The following is a 16,817-nucleotide window of genomic DNA, read 5'->3' as shown; positions in this document are numbered from 1 at the left end:
AAATGTAGGCTGCATATTAAGAAAAACTACCTAAAGGTGAGATCAATTAGACTGGAGAATAGTTTCCAAGGGAACTGATAGAAGCCACATTGCTTGAGATAAAGCTAAACTGGAGAAAGTACTATAGGGAACAAGCATGCACTGACGGCATATAGAGTAACCTAAGAGGTCTTCTCCATCTCTAACATCTATGTTTCTATTTAGAGATCGTAATCTGCTGACAAAGAAAAAAACTGCTTGTTTTCACCTGGGTAATGTAGGGATGTATAATGTCCCCTTAGCGCACACACACAGAGCTCCCATAACTGTTAGTGTGCCGAATTCTAATTTTGGATGTGCACATACACAACTCCTATCAATTAACAATTAGCCATTGACACATAGATGGATCAAGTCCTGACTCACCTAGTGAAGATATTGACAAATAAATTCTATGTTCCCCTCTGGAGCTTTCCACAGATCTAGGCCTGGTCTACACTACGCGTTTAAACTGATTTTAGCAGTGTTAAACCGATTTAACGCTGTACCCGTCCACACTACATGGCCCTTTATATCGATATAAAGGGCTCTTTAAATCGGTTTCTGTGCTCCTCCTCGACGAGAGGAGTAGCACTAAAATCGGTATTACCATATTGGATTAGGGTTAGTGTGGCTGCAAATTGATGGTATTGGCCTCCGGGCGGTATCCCACAGTGCACCACTGTGACTGCTCTGGACAGCAATCTGAACTCGGATGCACTGGCCAGGTAGACAGGAAAAGCCCTGCAAACTTTTGAATTTCATTTCCTGTTTGGCCAGCGTGGAGCTCTGATCAGCACAGGTGACCACGCAGAGCTCATCAGCACAGGTAGCAATGCAGTCTCCTGAGAATCGAAAAAGAGCTCCAGCATGGACCGCACAGGAGGTACTGGATCTGATCGCTGTATGGGGAGAGGATTCAGTGCTAACAGAACTCCATTCCAAAAGACAAAATGAAAAAATATTTGAAAAAATGTCCAAGGCTATGATGGAAAAAGGCCACACCAGGGACTCAGTGCAGTGCAGAGTGAAAGTTAAGGAGCTCAGACAAGCCTACCAGAAAACCAAAGCAGCAAACGGAAAGTCTGGGTCAGGTCCAAAAACATGCCGCTTCTACGCTGAGCTGCATGCAATTTTAGGGGGCTGCGCCACCACTACCCCACCCCTGTCCGTGGATTCTGAGGTGGGAGTTGTAATCTCAACCATGGCTGAGGATTCTGTGGAGGGGGAAGATGAGGAGGAGGAGGAGGAAGAGGAGGACGACCTTGCAGCGAGCACACAGCACACCGTTAGCCCCAACAGCCAGGAGCTTTTTGTGACCCAGACGGAATTGCCCTCCCAAGCCATTAGCCCAGACAGTGAAGCCATGGAAGCGACCTCTGGTGAGTGTACCTTTGTAAATATAAAACATGGTTTAAAAGCAAGCGTTTTTTAATGATTGATTTGCCATGAGGGCTTGGGATGCATTCGCGGCCAGTAAAGTTACTGGAAAAGTCTGTTAATATGTCTGGGGATGGAGCGGAAATCCTCCAGGGACATCTCCATGAAGCTCTTTTGGAGGTACTCCAAAAGCCTTTGCAGAAGGTTTCTGGGCAGGGCAGCCTTGTTCCGTCCACCATGGTAGGACACTTGACCACGCCATGCATGTAGCAAGTAATCTGGTATCACTGCATGACAAAGCCTAGCTGCGTATTGTCCCGGTGATTGCTGGCATTCAAGAAACATCCGTTCTTTATCTCACTCTGTTATCCTCAGCAGAGTGATATCATTCATGGTAACCTGGCTGAAATTCAGGAATTTAATTAAGGGGACAGAGCTGGCCATTTTCCTCCTGGGCTGTTGCTTAAAAGAAATCCTTCCTTGCACGTAGCCAAGCGGGGGGAGGGGAGGAAGGATAGCGCTGAGCTTTTTTGCGTTTGGCTAGCAGGGATCTTCCCAGCTACCGGCCACGCGGTGTGGGGGGAAAGCGGGGTGATTAGCAGTGATCTTCCATGATACCAGCCATGCGGTGGGGGGAGGGGTAAAGCAATCATCCTAGAGAATTGGATGGGCGGGGTTGGCTTCTGCTGCTGCATGTTAACAGGAAAGAAGCATCAGAGGGCACTGTGTATCTGAAGGCTGGAGAAGCCAAAAGACAATGGCTTACCATGGCTGCATGCAAGCTGAATTCTGATGCCCAGACCTGCGTCTGTGAGATCTGTAACACCAGAGCCGCAGGCACTCAATATTAAGATGCAAAATGCGACCTTGTAGTGAAATCACGTGCTATGTAAGGTGAATAGTGTTGTTCACTGTGAAAGAGTATAACCATTGTTCTGTAAAATGTATCTTTTTAAATACTTCTCTCCCTTTTTTCCCTCCCTCATGCAGCTGCACATTTTTCAAGCCTCCCTACTCCATCCCGAAGGCTCTCTCAGATAAGGCGGAGGAAAAAGAAGATGCGAGACTAAATGTTCTCAGAAATCATGGAAGTAACCACAATGAAAGAGCTCATCTGAATGAGTGGAAGGATGTGGTATCAAATTACAGGAAAGATGCAAGTGAACGTGAGGACAGGAGGGACGCTCGAGATGAGAGGTGGTGGCAGGAAGATCAGAGGTGTAGGCAAAAAGATCAGCGGTGGCGGGATGCAACGCTGGAGCTGCTGCAAGATCAAACTGATATCCTCCGACATCTGGTGGATCTTCAGGAAGAGCAGCAGGGTCACAGAGTGCTGCTGCAGCCCCTGTGCAACCACCCTCACCACTCACCATGTTCCATATCTTCCTCACCCAGAAGTGTAAGAACGCGTGAGGGAAGGCTTCGTGCACCCGCCCACTCCACCCCCGTGGACAGTCCAACCAAAAGGCTGTCATTACATTGAAATGTGTTTAATGGCCTTTTCCTTCCCTCCTATCCTCCTCCCAAACCACACTCGGGATACCTTGTCAGTTCTCTGTTTCTTTTTATAATTACTTTTTAATAATGAATACATGATTTTTAAACGATAGTGACTTTATTTCCTTAAGCAAGCTGTAATCGAATGGGGAGAGCGGGTTGCTTACAGGGAAGGAGTCAATAAAGGTGAGGGGTTCATGAAGGGGAAACAAACACAGCAGTCACACCGTACCCTGGCCCATGATGAAACTCGTTCTCAAAGCTTCTCTGATGCGCACCGCTTCGTGGTGTGCTCTTCTAATCTCCCTGGTGTCTGGCTGCATGTAATCAGCGGCCAGGTGATTTGCCTCAGCCTGCCACCCTGCCATAAAGGTCTCCCCCTCACTCTCACAGAGATTGTGGAGCACACAGCAAGCAGCAATAACAATGGGGACATTGGTTTGGCTGAGGTCTGAGCGAGTCAGTAATGTGATTCAGCGCGCCTTTAAACGGCCAAATGCACATTCTACCACCATTCTGCACTTGTTCAGCCTGTAGTTGAACTGCTCCTGACTACTGTCCAGGCTGCCTGTGTATGGCTTCATGAGCCATGGCATCAAGGGGTAGGCTGGGTCACCCAGGATAACTACAGGCATTTCAACATCCCCAACTGTTATTTTCTGGTCTGGGAAGTAATTCCCTTGCTGCAGCCGTTTAAACAGAGCAGTGCTTCTGAAGACGCGAGCATCATGAACCCTTCCTGGCCATCCCACGTGGATGTTGGTGAAACATCCCTTGTGATCCACCAGTGCTTGCAGCACCACTGAAAAGTACCCCTTGCGGTTTATGTACTGGGTGCCCTGGTGCTCCAGTGCCAAGATAGGGATATGGGTTCCATCTATCGCTCCCCCACAGTTAGGGAATCCCATTGCAGCAAAACCATCCACTATGACCTGCGCGTTTCCCAGAGTCACAACCTTTCATAGCAGCAGCTTAATGATTGCTTTGGCTACTTGCATCACAGCAGCCCCCACAGTAGATTTGCCCACTCCAAATTGATTCCCGACTGACCGGTAGCTGTCTGGCGTTGCAAGCTTCCAGAGGGCTATTGCCACTCGCTTCTCCACTGTGAGGGCTGCTCTCATCTTGGTATTATGGCGTTTCAGGGCAGGGAAAAGCAAGTCACAAAGTTCCATGAAAGTGCCCTTACACATGCGAAAGTTTCGCAACCACTGCGAATCGTCCCACACCTGCAAAACTATGCAGTCCCACCAGTCTGTGCTTGTTTCCTGGGCCCAAAATCGGCATTTAATGGCTAGAACCTGCCCCATTATCAGAAGGATCTCCAAAGCACAGGGGCCCGAGGTTTGAGATAATTCTGTGTCCATGTCCTCATCACTCTCGTTGCTGTGCTGCCGTAGCCACCGCCTCCTCCTCGCCTGGCTTTGCAGGTCCCGGTTCAGCATAGACTGCACGAGAATGCGTGAGGTGTTTACAACGTCCACAATTGCGGTATTGATCTGAGCAGGGTCCATGCTTGCTGTGCTATGGCGTTTGCACAGTTCACTCAGGAAAAAAGGCGCGAAACGGTTATCTGCTGCTTTCACGGAGGGAGGGGTGAGGCTGTACCCAGAACCACCCGCGACATTGTTTTTGCCCCATCAGGCACTGGGCTGTTAACCCAGAATTCCAAGGGGCGGGGGAGACTGCGGGAACTATGGGATAGCTACGGGATAGCTACCCACAGTGCAACGCTCTGGAAATTGACGCTAGCCTCGCCCTATGGACGCACACCATTGAATTAATGTGCTTAGTGTGGTTGCGTGCACTCAACTTCATACAATCTGTTTTACAAAACCGGTTTATGTAAAATCGGAATAATCCCATAGTGTAGACATACCCCTAGTCTCTCTTTCTCCCTGTGTGGGTGTCTGTCTCCTTCCCTATTTATTGCAATAGTGGTGTTTTCTTTGCCCTAAATAGGTTCTGCATTCCACCCCTGCTGTGTCTTTCCTATTTCTTGATAGTCCAAAAGAAATCTACCCCTTCTTTCCCCACAGCATAAGGGAAGCCTGCTGAATACAGAGCCCTTCGCTAATCTCAGTGGTCAACGTCTGAGTGAGGTGCAGTCATGGACTCCACAAGTGGGCAGAAGAAGGGCTTGGTTGGCTTTATGGATGCTATGAAGCAGTTTCAGCATCCATGGAAGACAGCAGCCTCCAAGTAATGCCATGTTATGTCACACAGCCTTGACAGCCTCCATGCTGCAGGAAAGCTGGGGGCCAGCATTTGGCCCTATGATATCAGATGCATATCAATGGGAAGATATTTATGTGCATTTCTGGAGCACTCCTGGCTGTAGTATCTATGCATATGTGTACACAGCAGATGGATGATATATTCCCAGGTTGGTTAGACATACACGTGCTAGCTCTGCTTGAGCCAGTGCATGAAAAACAGCACTGTGGCTGCAGTGGCACAGGTGGTGGCTCAGGTTAGTTGCCCTAGTACAATTCCTACGGTCTGAGGTCCTATGTACATACACAGATGGCTAGCTCAAGCTAAACACCCATGCCACCACAGCCATGCTGCTACTTTTAGAGCTAGTGCAAGTATGTCTACATGAGCTAGGAATTACACTTTCCTGTTCTTGTGTAGACATACCCTTAGATCTGAATCTCTAATTTCTCAATATACTGTACAGTACTATAGTAACTTCCAAATTACGTGGAGGGTCCTTAACATCATTATTTGAGAAAACAAATCTTTCTGTTGTCAGTTTCTCTTAAGTAATTGCCTTTTGCTGCCTGATCTAAGTTAAGCACATAGTTTGAATAGCATGAAACTTAGTAAACATCTGTGACAACAAACGTTCTTCTTACCTCTAATTTACCATAAGCTAGATTTGCATAGAAACATGAAAAAGGGCTTTATTTAACAAAGTGTTCCTCAGTAAAAAGTCTTTTTCCTGTTTCTTCAATAAATATGAAAGTCAATAGTTTGTATAATACTCCAACATAAATAAAATCCAACAAAAGAAATTCCCAGGAATAAATACCACGAAAAAGCTATTGTTCCCCCATGATCCTTAAGAAGCTCAGGTTACAGCATAGTTTCAGACAGATAGCCTTTTGGACTTGGATGTGAATCTAAGATTGAGTTACACCTTTTTAGGTCATCTCATTTTGGTAATTATATAGGAAAAATTCATGCTGCCATTTTTGAGATCTCATCACAGTTGGATTTACTAACACATAAAGATTATCCAACAGGCATCTCTCTTCCTACAGATTTTCTCTGTGTGGAGCTGCATTCTTATGTATTCTATTTACATGCAATAAAAATGAAGTGGATGGAGGGGAAAAGAAACCTGATTAATGAATAAGAAAAAAGAGAAATAGCATTTTAAAATATTATAGAATTTATAATATAAAAAATTTAATTTCTTCTCTTAATGGAGCAAGAACCCTGTTATTTAAAGGAACATGTTTAAAATGCAGAATTACCACCTTTCTTCTTGCAAACTACCAACTATGGTGTAATTTATTATCATGGATTTATTACTGTCAAATCAGTGCTCTATCTATTTCTGCCCCAAAATGCCTCTCTTCCCACCCATGCCCACAAAGATTTTGAGGCAGGGTTAAAAATACTTCCCACTTAGAAAGGAAAGCATAAGCCTTTTGTTTTTTGGTTCAGCTTCAATTAAAGCTGCATATTTGCTAAGTGTTTTTTTTTTAAATTACTATATTTAACATTCCATTTGTATACAGAATAATTATATCATCCATGTGAACAGGATATTTGGTATCAGAATAGAAAAACAGACATGGCCACCTGGCTGCATTCAGGCCATATTTCTCCCATCCCCATGTCTACCTCCCCCTTTCAGCTCCCCTTTTTGTGTTTCCATGTTCAAAGGTCTAAATCCTCCTCAAAAGGTATTTAGATGCCTAATTCCCATTTGATTTCAGTGGGAGTTAGGTACCTAAATATGTTTGCCTGGGTTAAAGTCCTTTACAAGCAAACATTAATCTTCACAACCTGGGAGTTAGGTTAGTAAGTATCATTATCTCCATTTCACAGCTGGGGAAAGTAGGCAGAGAGCTTAAGTAACTTTTCCAAAGCCACAGAGGAAGTCATTGGCAGAAGTGGAGTGAGAATGCAGGGCTTCCTAAAACCACTAAACCATATGAAGGGAATCAAATAAAAGATAGCAACATGAACTGAGATTTACAAACCTAGTTTTCTGGGTCTTTTTGGCTTTTCTCTGATGAGTATGTGCCTGGTATTTCCTCACTAAAGATCTTTACACTCACCAGAGATTTGCAGGCAGTCTACAAGCTGAAAATGAAGCCATACCTCCTCCTTTCTTAATGATACTCCAGGTCACCTGGCCTGATGGTCTCTTACCACAGAGGAACCAGGCAATTGTATTTTTCCACAATAGGCAGGACAATTATTTTTTCATTATAAAAAATCTTCTGAAATTTAGTTTTTCCCCAGGTTTTGTCTGATTAGGTTTGAGCTATTATTATGTGGTGGTGGTTATTGTTTTTGTTTTTGCGCTATTAGTGTTTCCTGTCAGAAGGCATGCAATTTGCCACCTTTTAATATTTGGCTCTGAGGTAGCAGCCCACTGCAGAGTGTTAGCTCTATATTCACCTTGGAGGTGGCGGAAGATATAAAATGGCAGAGACTCTTTCCATCGCCACAGAAAAGCCAACTTGATGTTTCAATGTGTTACAGCAAGTTAATGGACAAGGATACTACTTGCCAAAAAAGGGTCCTCGGGGTCTGAAACCTAGGGTGGGGGGCAGGCTTCTCATTCTGAGTACTGGCCTGAGCCTGAAGTCTATATTGCTATTTGTAATGCCATACTAAGAGCCCAGTAGACGTGGGCTCTGACTCTTGCTGCCATGGGTTTCTGCTTTCTGTGTACACGAGTAACAAAATAAAATCTGTCCAGTACGTACTGCAATAACTATGAACCTGCTGTGATACAATATGTAATATGTCAGTGATGTGTGAGGAGAGGTTAAAGTTCACTGTCTAGACCCTTCAGTGTTAGCAAAGGGTCACAGCTGGTTTGTTGGCTGGCAGGCATTTGTTAAGTCCACAGTACTTTCTGATATTGTCAGTGATTGGCAGCTGGAACAATTGATTAAGCACAGCAGTTGAACATATTGGAAATTCTTATTACTTCTGTGATTAAGAGATGGTGAAATCCCCAAAGCAATAAAGTTTGTGGTCTGGATTAAAACCTGAGGTTCTTGCTTCAGCTGGAGGTCATTATATCATAACCTTGCCTGACTTACTTGTTCAGTGAATTGTAGTTTCTTTTCACTTTGGTTTTCTCTTAGCATGAAGAAGGGAAATAGAAATAACACAGTTGTCACTTGTTACTTTACAATGGTAATGCTAATTCACCAGTACACTTAAGCTTTCCCTCACAATCTGAATGAAAATCATTACCATGTAATTCACATAGCACCAGCAAATTGCATCCACATGAAAATAGCTACCTTAAAGCTATATTAAGAACTAAACTTCTAAAATTCAAGACTAAAGCTGGGGAAGAAAGGGACAAATCTGAAGGAAATGTCTGCATTCTGCATAAAATATGTAACATATTAAAGTTAGTGGGTCCTTGTATATGTGCAAAATACATATATCCTGACAATAACTCTCATTTAATGAGAACCTTTGGTGTTTGAGAAATTCAGAACTAGACCTCAAAAATGTTATTCAAAGCTAAGGATAAGGGTCAAATGTAGCATTAGACACAAATTCTGTAAAGATTTAAGCACATGCCTAATTTTATACACAGGAGTACTGCACTGACTTTAAAGGGACTACTCATCTGCTTAAATATAAGCATGATCATAATTGTTTGCACGATTCTGGCCTTACCAGAATATTTCCGCTAGATCACACTAAATAGTAACAACAGTAAACAACCCTGATTTGTGAACATATATCAATGAATAAACACAGCAAGTTTGGTTTTGTTACCATTAATGGCTCACATTATTCATAATTTGAACGTATTAGGACAACTGCAGGGTATTCATGAAAATGTTTGTGAATATGAAATATTAGCAGGAAATTCTTGCCTATTGTAATCTCCTAATTCCTGACCTTGACAAATCCCATCTTGCCCCACGCAAACCCATTCAAAATGCTGCCTATGAAAAGCCTCAGGACAGAAAAGAATGAAATGTCATATCTGAAGAGGTCAAGATGATATTGAATTTGGCAGGCCCGGCTTTGACCCATTTTTGTTCTCTCCTGTAATGCCTCTAAGATTAGTTAAGTGTGCTCCATTCCCTGCCTCTTCAATAGTAGATCACAAAAGACAGCAGGTCCTACAAAAACAGTGTTTCTTCTTGATTGTAATTAAAAGGTAACAAGTGACTTGTTGCCCTGACTACATCACCCCCATCTTTTCATCCCTCCACTGGCTCCCCCTTTTCCACTGCACAAACACAAACTACTTGTCTTCACTTTGATAGCCTTTCATGACTTAACCACACCACACTTGCCATCTTTTAATTGGCATTGAACCATTGCCCCCACCTCTGCTATGCCAGCATTTATCACTCAGAAGGCTAATTTTTCTACAAACACCTTCATGCTTTCTCCCATGTTGCCTTTTATCCACAAAGTCACTATATTGATTTCCTTCTAACTTCTCCTCAAAATTTACCTTTGTCATGATACCTAATGATTAGGCAGCTGATGCGCTGTGACAGCTGTGTATGCTTATAATAATAATTGTCTCAGTGTTACCTAGTGCTCCTCTTATCTGTTGTTGTATCCACCTGTTCCCTCATATGCCTGTTAGCTGTTTGGGGCATGGAGCATCTGTTTGTTATATGTGTGTACAACATCTAGCACAATGATCCTTAATTGGAGCACCCAGGCACTGTACATTTCAAATAATAATAATAAACCAACACTGCAGCACATGTGTAACATTACTCACCAAGCGTAAAGCTAAAAAAATATTAGGAACCATTAAGAAAGAGATAAATAAGACGACAGAAAATATCATAATGCCATTATATAAATCCACGGTACACCCATACCTTTCAAAAGGGATGTAGTAGCATTGGAAAAGGAACAGTGAAAGGCAAAAGAAATGATTAGACATATGGAACATCTTTCATGTGAGGAGAAACTAAAAAAACTGGGACTTCTCAGCTTGGAAGAGAGATGACTAATAGGCAGGGCTGTCCCTAAAGGGGGTAGGACCCAGGGCAGAAGTGAAGAATCCATCACTTCCAGAACTGACTGTGCCCGGTGCCGGTCAATTGCACCAGCGGTCCATGGGGCTCCCCAGAGTGCGGGTCCCAGAGCAATCACCCCGATTCTCCATACCCAAGGGACAGCTCTGGTAATAGGGGATAGGATAGAAATCTATAAAATCATGAATGGTGTGGAGAAAGTGAATAAGGAAGAGTTGTTTACTCCTTCACATAACACAAGAACCAGCGGTCACCCAATGAAATTAACAGGCAACAGGTTTAAAACAAACAAAGGAAATATTTCTTCACACAACACACAGTCAACCTGTGGAACTCATTGCTGGGGATGTTGTGAAGGCCAATTCTATAACTGGGTTAAAAGAAGAACTAGGTAAATCCATGGAGGATAGGTCCATCAATGGCTATTAGCCAGAATGGACTGGGATGCAACCACAAGCTCAGGGTGTCCCTAAGGCTCTAATTGCCAGAAGCTGGGACTGGAGGACAGGGGATGGATCACTCAATAATTGCCCTGTTCTGTTCATTCCCTCTGAAGAATTTGGCATTGGCCACCGTCGGCAGACAGGATACTGGGCTAGATGGACCATTGGTCTGACCCAGTATGCCCATTCTTATGTTCCTAAGTTAAACATGTATGGGACCCTATGATATTACTTAGAAGAGTGGTTCACAACACTGTCTTCAGGGCAATGCTGCGAAAATCTTCTGCAGAATCTAAACTCTTATTACAACAATTCTGTCTTTCTGGTGCAAAGAAAATCTAGCAAATGTGAACAGCTGTAGGAATTAGCTTGCTTCATTTTAGAGCACCGGAGAATGTGCAATTCATGACATTTTCAGAGAGAATTTATAAATTACACATTTTGGTTTATTTTAAAATGTGAAACTGTTGACTTTTTGCCACATATGTCACAATGAACTTAACACTAAAAAAAAAATTCTATATTACAGCATTTAGGATGTTTTTGGCACATGAAATGCTAGGATATGGGGCACAAAATATTTTAGGAGACAGGGATGTAGCAGAAAATATATAATTTATAAATTCTGACTGAAAATGTCATGATACTATAACCCTGAATAAACCAGAATGACTAGGCTTTTTTTAGAGTAGCAGCTGTGTTAGTCTGTATCCGCAAAAATAGGCTTTTTATAAATGACAACATAGGGCTAGATACGTGAAGAGGGACTTATACTCAGCATTGCAACATCTAATGTGTAGGGCCTCTGATGCCCACTTGAGTCCATAGCTGCAATTTAGGCCCTCAGGCTCACTATAGGATGTGTGGGGAGAGCTAGGAACCTAAGAATTGGATTCACAAAAGCCAGCAAGCTGAGTGGGGAGCTGCCTAAGCTAGCCAGTAGGAAATGCAGAGGAAAGTGGTGGAGCCTAAGCCCTGCTCCTCAAAGGGAATTAGGTGCCTGACTCTTGCCCAGAAGGAGATGGCTCCCTCCACTTGTGATTCTCAGCCATGAATACTCTCCTGGAGTTATGTGCTTAAGCTGGGCCAGCCATGTCTCACAAAAAAAAAAAGTATAAAAAAAAAAATGAGGAGGAGATAGTGAGGATGCTACCCTTATGCCCCAAAGCCCAGTGTGCTCACCTAGTATGTGAGAAACCCAGGTTCAAATCCCTGCTCTCCCTGATTCAGAGCAAGAATTTGAACCCAGGTTTCTAACTCACAGGTGAGTGCCCTCACCACTAGGGTGGGTCTCTCTCAATCTCTCCTGTTGTAGTTGATCTACTTTGTATAAAATACTTACATACTCATTAGATCAGGGACTGGAACCTGGGTCTCACAGGTGAATACCCTAACCACAGGGTTATGCTGAGTCTCACACTCTCTCTGGTCTGAGGAATATTAAAGTAACATTCCTGCAAATACATATGCACATGCTTAACTTTACACCTATGAGTAGTCCCATCAACCTCAGTGGAACTACTCAGAAGTTTTGGACTTGCTTAAGTGTCTGCAGGCTCAGGCCTTCAATTATTCTGAGTCAAAGTCTACTCTGCCTTGCACCAGTGCAACACAGAACAGAATTTAGACCAAGGAGAAATAAATTTATAGCTAGTGGTGAAGTTAGTCCTAAACATGCAATTTATATACAAAACAGTAAAAATAACAAGTTTTCCTAAAATCTACAGGGTTTATAAAAATATAGTAAATCTTAACATTTTAATAATTGCTCAAATATTATAGCTTATACAAACATTGTTATATATTTTATACTATTGTTATTATAACTGTTTTCCTATGAAGAGAATAGGACGCATGTATATACTATTCTATAATGGTAATTTTATTTTTTGGATCTGTTTTTATCTTTTGGTAATATAAGATCTTTATATGTACTCCAGTGTATTATCAGGATGGTTATGCTCTATTGAAACTTCTTATATCACAAGTCAGAATAGGTTTTCATTTTAGGCCCTGATACTGCATATTTTTATGCACGTGCTTAACTTTAAGTATGAGTAATTTCAATGAAATCAAAGGGACCACACACACTTAAAGTTAAAACACATTTGTACATGTTTGCTGAATCAGGCTCTTCAAAGGAAAGGGACTGTCTACACAAAAATGTAGTGCACAGCAAGCTGAGGTATGTGCTATGAAACTTTTAGTGCACAGTAGCAGGGTCCATATGGCCAGTAGTGCATGGAAAACTAGTGTACTGTAGACAGGGGCAGCTCTAGATATTTTGCCACCCCAAGCACGGCAGGGAGGCTGCCTTCGGCGGCTTGCCTGCGGGAGGTCCCTGGTCCGCAGATTTAGCAGCACGCCTGCGGGAGGTCCGCTGAAGCCGCGGGACCAGTGGACCCTCCGTAGGCGCGCCGCCGAAGGCAACCTGCCTGCCGCCCTCGCAGCAACCGGCAGAGCGCCCCCTGTGGCTTGCCGCCCCAGGTATGCGCTTGGCGTGCTGGTGCCTGGAGCCGCCCCTGACTGTAGATTCACACAATGGCTTCCCTTGCGCTAAGTGTCCATGGAGACAAGCCCTAAGTCATTTTTATGCATGATTATACTTTAAGCCATAAAAATGTGCTAGTCTCAAGGTTTTTCACTGTTGCCATTTCTTAAAAGAAAAAAGAAGAAAAAAAAGAAATGGTCTTGTACAGTTTTCTGAATTAAAAAAAGACTGATGACTTTACTAGTGCATTACTATGAACCACAAAACTACAATTTTTTTTAAATAAAAAAATCCCTTTATCCTATTTTATAAAGCTAATTAAATGTAGGGATACTTAGGGCCTTTAAGTTTAGCAGTTTAGCTTTACAATTCATGTCTAAATTAATGTTTAATGGACTAATGGCCTGATTTTCAGAGGCGCTAAGAATCTGAAATCACTGAGAGCTATGGATACGCAGCTCCTCTGAAAGCTAGCTCAGAGCTTTAAAGGGACACCCTTAACATGGAGTTTTTAAATTGACTTATTTAAAATGATTCCAGTTTCTGATAAAAAAAACCCTTTAAATATTACATTCTGAATCAAAAAACATACATAAGTGTTTTTCTGCTCCCCTGTTGATGGTTCCAAATATCTTTTCAGCATGACAGAAACTGAATATACAGGGAGAAAAGTGAAAATGGCTATAAACAACGTGCTTTCAAATGCACAAAGTAAACTGGGAAAAATAGAGAAAAAGTATATTTCCACTAATTTATTTCAGTTATAGTTTTCTTAGACAATACTTGTAACTTGAGCAGGTACAACATTTCCAAAGAGAAATATAATTTTTCAAATTTAAAGTATCCCTTCAAGTATATATTTTGTGCATCCCTTAGAAGAAAAGTAATTAAAAATCTCTTGCTTTTAAATATGTATAAGCTATTACAATATCTCCAATTGGTAAAAAGTTTGATGAAGGCCACTGGTGACAAAGACATCTGCTCATGTCTATAATTGGAAAACAGCACAGACGTATTTCAGGTGATATGTCCTGTGTAACAGTTTACAGTAAAAGTGAGTATCATCGATTTTCTGCTTCAGATTGTGTCAAACCTTTTTCTCCTCGACTTGAGAGTGGGATCATTTTTGCTGCTTCCATTTGCCATTTGGAACAGCAGCTTCTCTAGGGCACCACAGCCAAGTTCATAATATTTTTCTATTCTCTGCAGCATGAATAATTTTAATATTGCTGTTCCCCAAAAATTCAGTCTCTCTCTTTTATTGTTATTTCACTTTCTCATTATCCAGTAGCCCAGATAAGTAGTTAATGAAATAATTTCTTCCAAACTGATTGAGTGGCTGTCAGAATGAAATGACACGGCTTCGTCTATCCCTGACATAGATGAAGCCACTCTATATTACCATCCTGCACCTACACACTCCTCTCCAGCCTCCTCACAATCTCCGTAGTCTGCCCCTGGCTCTTCACATCCACCCTCTCAGTCCACTCCCTGACCCTCAGATCCTCTATCACTTCTCTTCCCTGCCTCCCAAATAGAATCATAGGATTGGAAGGGACCGCGAGAGGTCTTCTAGTCCAGTCTATGTCTAGTCTGACATAAAATCCCAAGCTAACTGATTGGAAACAATACTACCTGTCTTCAGTGCATCAAGAAAAAAGCAAACAAATGTGTCAACTGAGTGATAGATGCAGCAATGAATAAACAAATGTGTTAGAGAAACCAGTCTATTAACTAACGAGAAATTACAGCTCGTAAAAGCATGATGATGAACTCTTAGTTTACAAGAATTGCTGTTCACTAGGAAGCAGAGACAAATAGTGAGAAATGAAAAATTACTGATTTCCTCCAGGAATCCAAACAGTCATGCAATATTACCAATCCAAAGCAAGAATCAGACTGTAAAATATCATGAAATAGGATTGGAAATCAAGCTATTAAAATACATTTCTTTTCTTCACTACATTCTATTTTTTTTTTAGCCTTAAGGGAGAAGCTACCTGCCCCAAAAGATCTCATGTTCAAAATTCAAACTTAAATGCACACACACAAAAATTGGCTACTTGCAGGGGACTCCACTTTACCTCTCAGTCTGGTTTAGCATTGACTCTTATTATCTATCCTTCCACTTTCTCCCCTCCTGACTCCCTCCACAGTCCCCAATTCCCTAACTGCCCCCATCTCCCCCTCATGTTCTTCTGTCCCTCATACACATCTCTTCCCCTATTTCCCATCCACCTCCTCAGTCTCCTCTCATATTTCACATATCCTTGTTCTTCTTGTGATTATTTCCTGCATCTAGATTCTCATCTCCCTCCTCTTCACTCTACATTACCCTCCTGCACCTACACACTCCTCTCCAGCCTCCTCACAATCTCCGTAGTCTGCCCCTGGCTCTTCACATCCACCCTCTCAGTCCACTCCCTGACCCTCAGATCCTCTATCACTTCTCTTCCCTGCCTCCCAAATAGAATCATAGGATTGGAAGGGACCGCGAGAGGTCTTCTAGTCCAGTCCCCTGCACTCAAGTCTAAGTATTAGACCATCCCTGATAGGTGTTTGTCTAACCAGCTCTTAAAAATCTCCAATGACGGAGATTCCACAAACTCCCTAGGCAATTTATTTCAGTGCTTAACTACCCTGACAGGAAATTTTTCCTAATGTCCAACCTGAACCTCCCTTGCTGCAATTTAAGCCCATTTCTTCTTGTCCTATCCTCAGAGGTTAAAGAGAACAATTTTTCTCCTTCCTCTTTGAAACAACTTTTTATGTATTTGAAAACTGTTATCATGTCCCCTCTCAATCATCTCTTCTCCAGACTAAACAAACTCAATTTTTTCAAGCTTCTGCATAGGTCACGTTTCCGATCTTTAATCATTTTTGTTGCTCTTCTCTGGACGTTCCCCAATTTGTCCACATCTTTCCTGAAATGTGGCACCCAGAACTAAACACAATATTCCAGTTGAGGCCTAATCAGTGCAGAGTAGAGTGGAAGAATTACTCCTTGTGTCTTGCTTACAACACTTCTGCTAATACATCCTAGAATGATGTTTGATTTTTTTGCAACACTGTTATACTGTTGATTCATATTTAGCTTGTGATCTACTATGACCCTCAGATACCTTTCTGCAGTACTCCTTCCAAGGCAGTCATTTCCCATTTTGTATGTGTGCAATTGATTGTTCTTCCTAAGTGGGGTACCTAACATTCATCCTTACTGAATTTCATCCTGTTTACTTCAGACCATTTCTCCAGTTTATCCAGATTATTTTGAATTTTAATCCTATCCTGCAAAGCACTTGCAACCCCTCCCAACATGGTATCATCTGCAAACTTTATAAGTGCACTCTCTATGCCATTATCTAAATCACTGATGAAGATATTGAACAGAGCTAGACCTAGGACTGATCCCCGCAGGACCCCACTTGATATGCCCTTCTAGCTTGCCTGTGAATCACTGATAACTACTCTCTGGGAATGGTTTTCCAACCAGTTATGCACCCACCTTATAGTAGCTCCATCAAGTTTATATTTCCTTAGCTTGTTTATGAGAAGGTCATGTGAAACAGTATCAAAAGCCTTACTAAAGTCAAGATCTCCCAAATCTACCACTTCCCCCCACCCATAAAGCTTGTTAAACTGTCAAAGAAAGCTATTAGGTTGGTTTTATACTATTTGTTCTTGACAAATCCATGAAGACTGTTACTTATCTTATTATCTTCTAGGTGTCTTCAAACTGATTACTTAATTATTTGGTCC

The 16,817-nt window shown here is 42.2% G+C and overlaps 2 protein-coding genes across 6 annotated transcripts in view; one reads left to right on the top strand and one right to left on the bottom strand.

The window, feature by feature from the left end:
* The window catches only part of GLIS3 (GLIS family zinc finger 3), a 277,281-nt gene that overhangs the window by 39,524 nt on the left and 220,940 nt on the right, over positions 1-16,817 (bottom strand). The window contains exon 8 of one of the 4 annotated variants that reach the window (XM_050944271.1): positions 1,985-2,701. The exons of the other annotated variants lie outside the window; for them this stretch is intronic. Within the exon in view, the coding sequence (XP_050800228.1) occupies positions 2,475-2,701 (227 nt within the window). The 3' untranslated portion in view covers positions 1,985-2,474. Of the gene's footprint in view, positions 1-1,984; positions 2,702-16,817 lie in introns of those variants that run through there. 4 annotated transcript variants of the gene reach the window in all.
* LOC127046791 (uncharacterized) overlaps positions 1-16,817 on the top strand; it is a 541,802-nt gene that overhangs the window by 448,317 nt on the left and 76,668 nt on the right. The window contains exon 3 of one of the 2 annotated variants that reach the window (XM_050944310.1): positions 747-1,400. In XM_050944310.1, the coding sequence (XP_050800267.1) occupies positions 854-1,400 (547 nt within the window). In that variant the 5' untranslated portion in view covers positions 747-853. Of the gene's footprint in view, positions 1-618; positions 1,401-16,817 lie in introns of those variants that run through there. The other variant, XM_050944309.1, reaches the window with a different exon arrangement.

The sequence above is a fragment of the Gopherus flavomarginatus genome, chromosome 3 (assembly GCF_025201925.1).
Source record: "Gopherus flavomarginatus isolate rGopFla2 chromosome 3, rGopFla2.mat.asm, whole genome shotgun sequence".
Classification (NCBI taxonomy): Eukaryota; Metazoa; Chordata; order Testudines; family Testudinidae; genus Gopherus; species Gopherus flavomarginatus.
This window is presented reverse-complemented; position numbering and strand designations above follow the sequence as displayed.